The sequence below is a fragment of the Pteropus alecto genome, unplaced genomic scaffold (genome assembly GCF_000325575.1).
Source record: "Pteropus alecto unplaced genomic scaffold, ASM32557v1 scaffold160, whole genome shotgun sequence".
NCBI classification, from domain to species: Eukaryota; Metazoa; Chordata; class Mammalia; order Chiroptera; family Pteropodidae; genus Pteropus; species Pteropus alecto.
The window spans coordinates 4,598,094-4,599,367 of record NW_006429864.1 but is presented as its reverse complement, the minus strand read 5'-3'; the positions used below and the strand labels follow the sequence as shown (position 1 = coordinate 4,599,367).

Below are 1,274 nucleotides of genomic sequence, written 5' to 3'. Positions count from 1 at the left end.
CCTGGCTTAGAAAACCTCTCTAAACAGAACTAGGCAATAACCCGGTTAAGCGACACGTGTAGTCAGCGGAAAAGAATTTACAAGTCAGTGTTGAAGGCAGAAACGCGCCCAGAGATCCTCATGCCCCCGCCACAGGCCGAGTCTGGGGTCCCTAAACCAGCGCTCGAGGATCGCGGGACAGGGAATCTGGGCTAGTAGCCCGCGGCGGCGGAAAGGTTAACGCACCGGGCCCCGCCCCCCAGCCGCCTCTTCCGGGCAGAGGGGGCGGGTTTTACGTCACTTCCTGGAGACTAACTGAATCCGGAAGTGATCCCCGAGGACCGAGTTGCGGCGGAGGACCCCGGCAGCAGTGCCAGGTTCGGGACCATGAGCTGGTGAGTGAGGCTCCGCCGACAGGGCCTTTGGAGCCCCAGGCCCGCGATGCGACTTGCCCTGCGTCTCTGCGAGTCCCCGCGCCCGCGCTGCCCGCCCTGCCCTCACTGATCCTCTGCCCAGAGCAGGGCCAGACTGGCCCCGGCTCGAGGGTTGTTCGTGGGGCCTGCCTCCGGTGCTCTGACGGGACTCGCTGGGAGGTGGGCCTGGAGGTCCCGTGTCTGTCTCATTTCTTGACTCTTAATGTTCCAAGGAACCGGTCCCATCTTCTCCAGCTGCTTGAAGAGAGAGACTTGTTCCCTTCTTTTTTAAATACCCGTTAAGGTAGAGTGTCTTCATTCTCCCCTGTGGGCATCTTTCCACCGCTCCCACCAGCCCCAGAGCTGTGTGGCCCTCAACTGAGGCCGTCTGGGCCCCGTTCACTGATCAAAAACCCACTTGCTTTCAGATGACTAACCGTAGTCCCGTTTAAACAGTCTTCAAAGGACAACACTTATGTTTTGAAAGAGAACAGAGTGAAACACTCGCACCCACACTCCCACAATGGGATTGCACTAGTTTTCATCATTTCCTCAGCCATTACCCACTCACCGCTTTCCATCTAAAATAGATCTAGGTAAGCTTAAACATCATGGGACCTATCAGGCTTCCAGAAAAGAAGCCAGAGAGGCTCACAGTAATAATCACAACTCCAGAGCTGGAAGGTACGTTGCTACAGAACTGTGCGATACTTGGCTCTAGTAGACACTTCAGAATGTTTAATGGTTGATCTATTTTGTAAGACTCAATTTGCCCCCAAGGACCTTACTTTCAGGCTCAAGGACCTGTATATCCACAAACCCAAACCTCAGGGGATCCCTGAGTATGCTTGTATGAGTGCGTGGACCGCCACCCAGAGGTGT

The 1,274-nt window shown here is 55.4% G+C and overlaps 1 protein-coding gene across 2 annotated transcripts in view; it reads left to right on the top strand.

The window, feature by feature from the left end:
* The first annotated feature begins 270 nt into the window (after positions 1-270).
* BIN3 (bridging integrator 3) overlaps positions 271-1,274 on the top strand; it is a 37,825-nt gene continuing 36,821 nt past the window's right edge. Inside the window, exon 1 of one of the 2 annotated variants that reach the window (XM_006904390.3) lies at positions 271-374. In XM_006904390.3, the coding sequence (XP_006904452.1) occupies positions 367-374 (8 nt within the window). In that variant the 5' untranslated portion in view covers positions 271-366. The remainder of the gene's footprint in view (positions 375-1,274) is intronic. The other variant, XM_015586696.2, reaches the window with a different exon arrangement.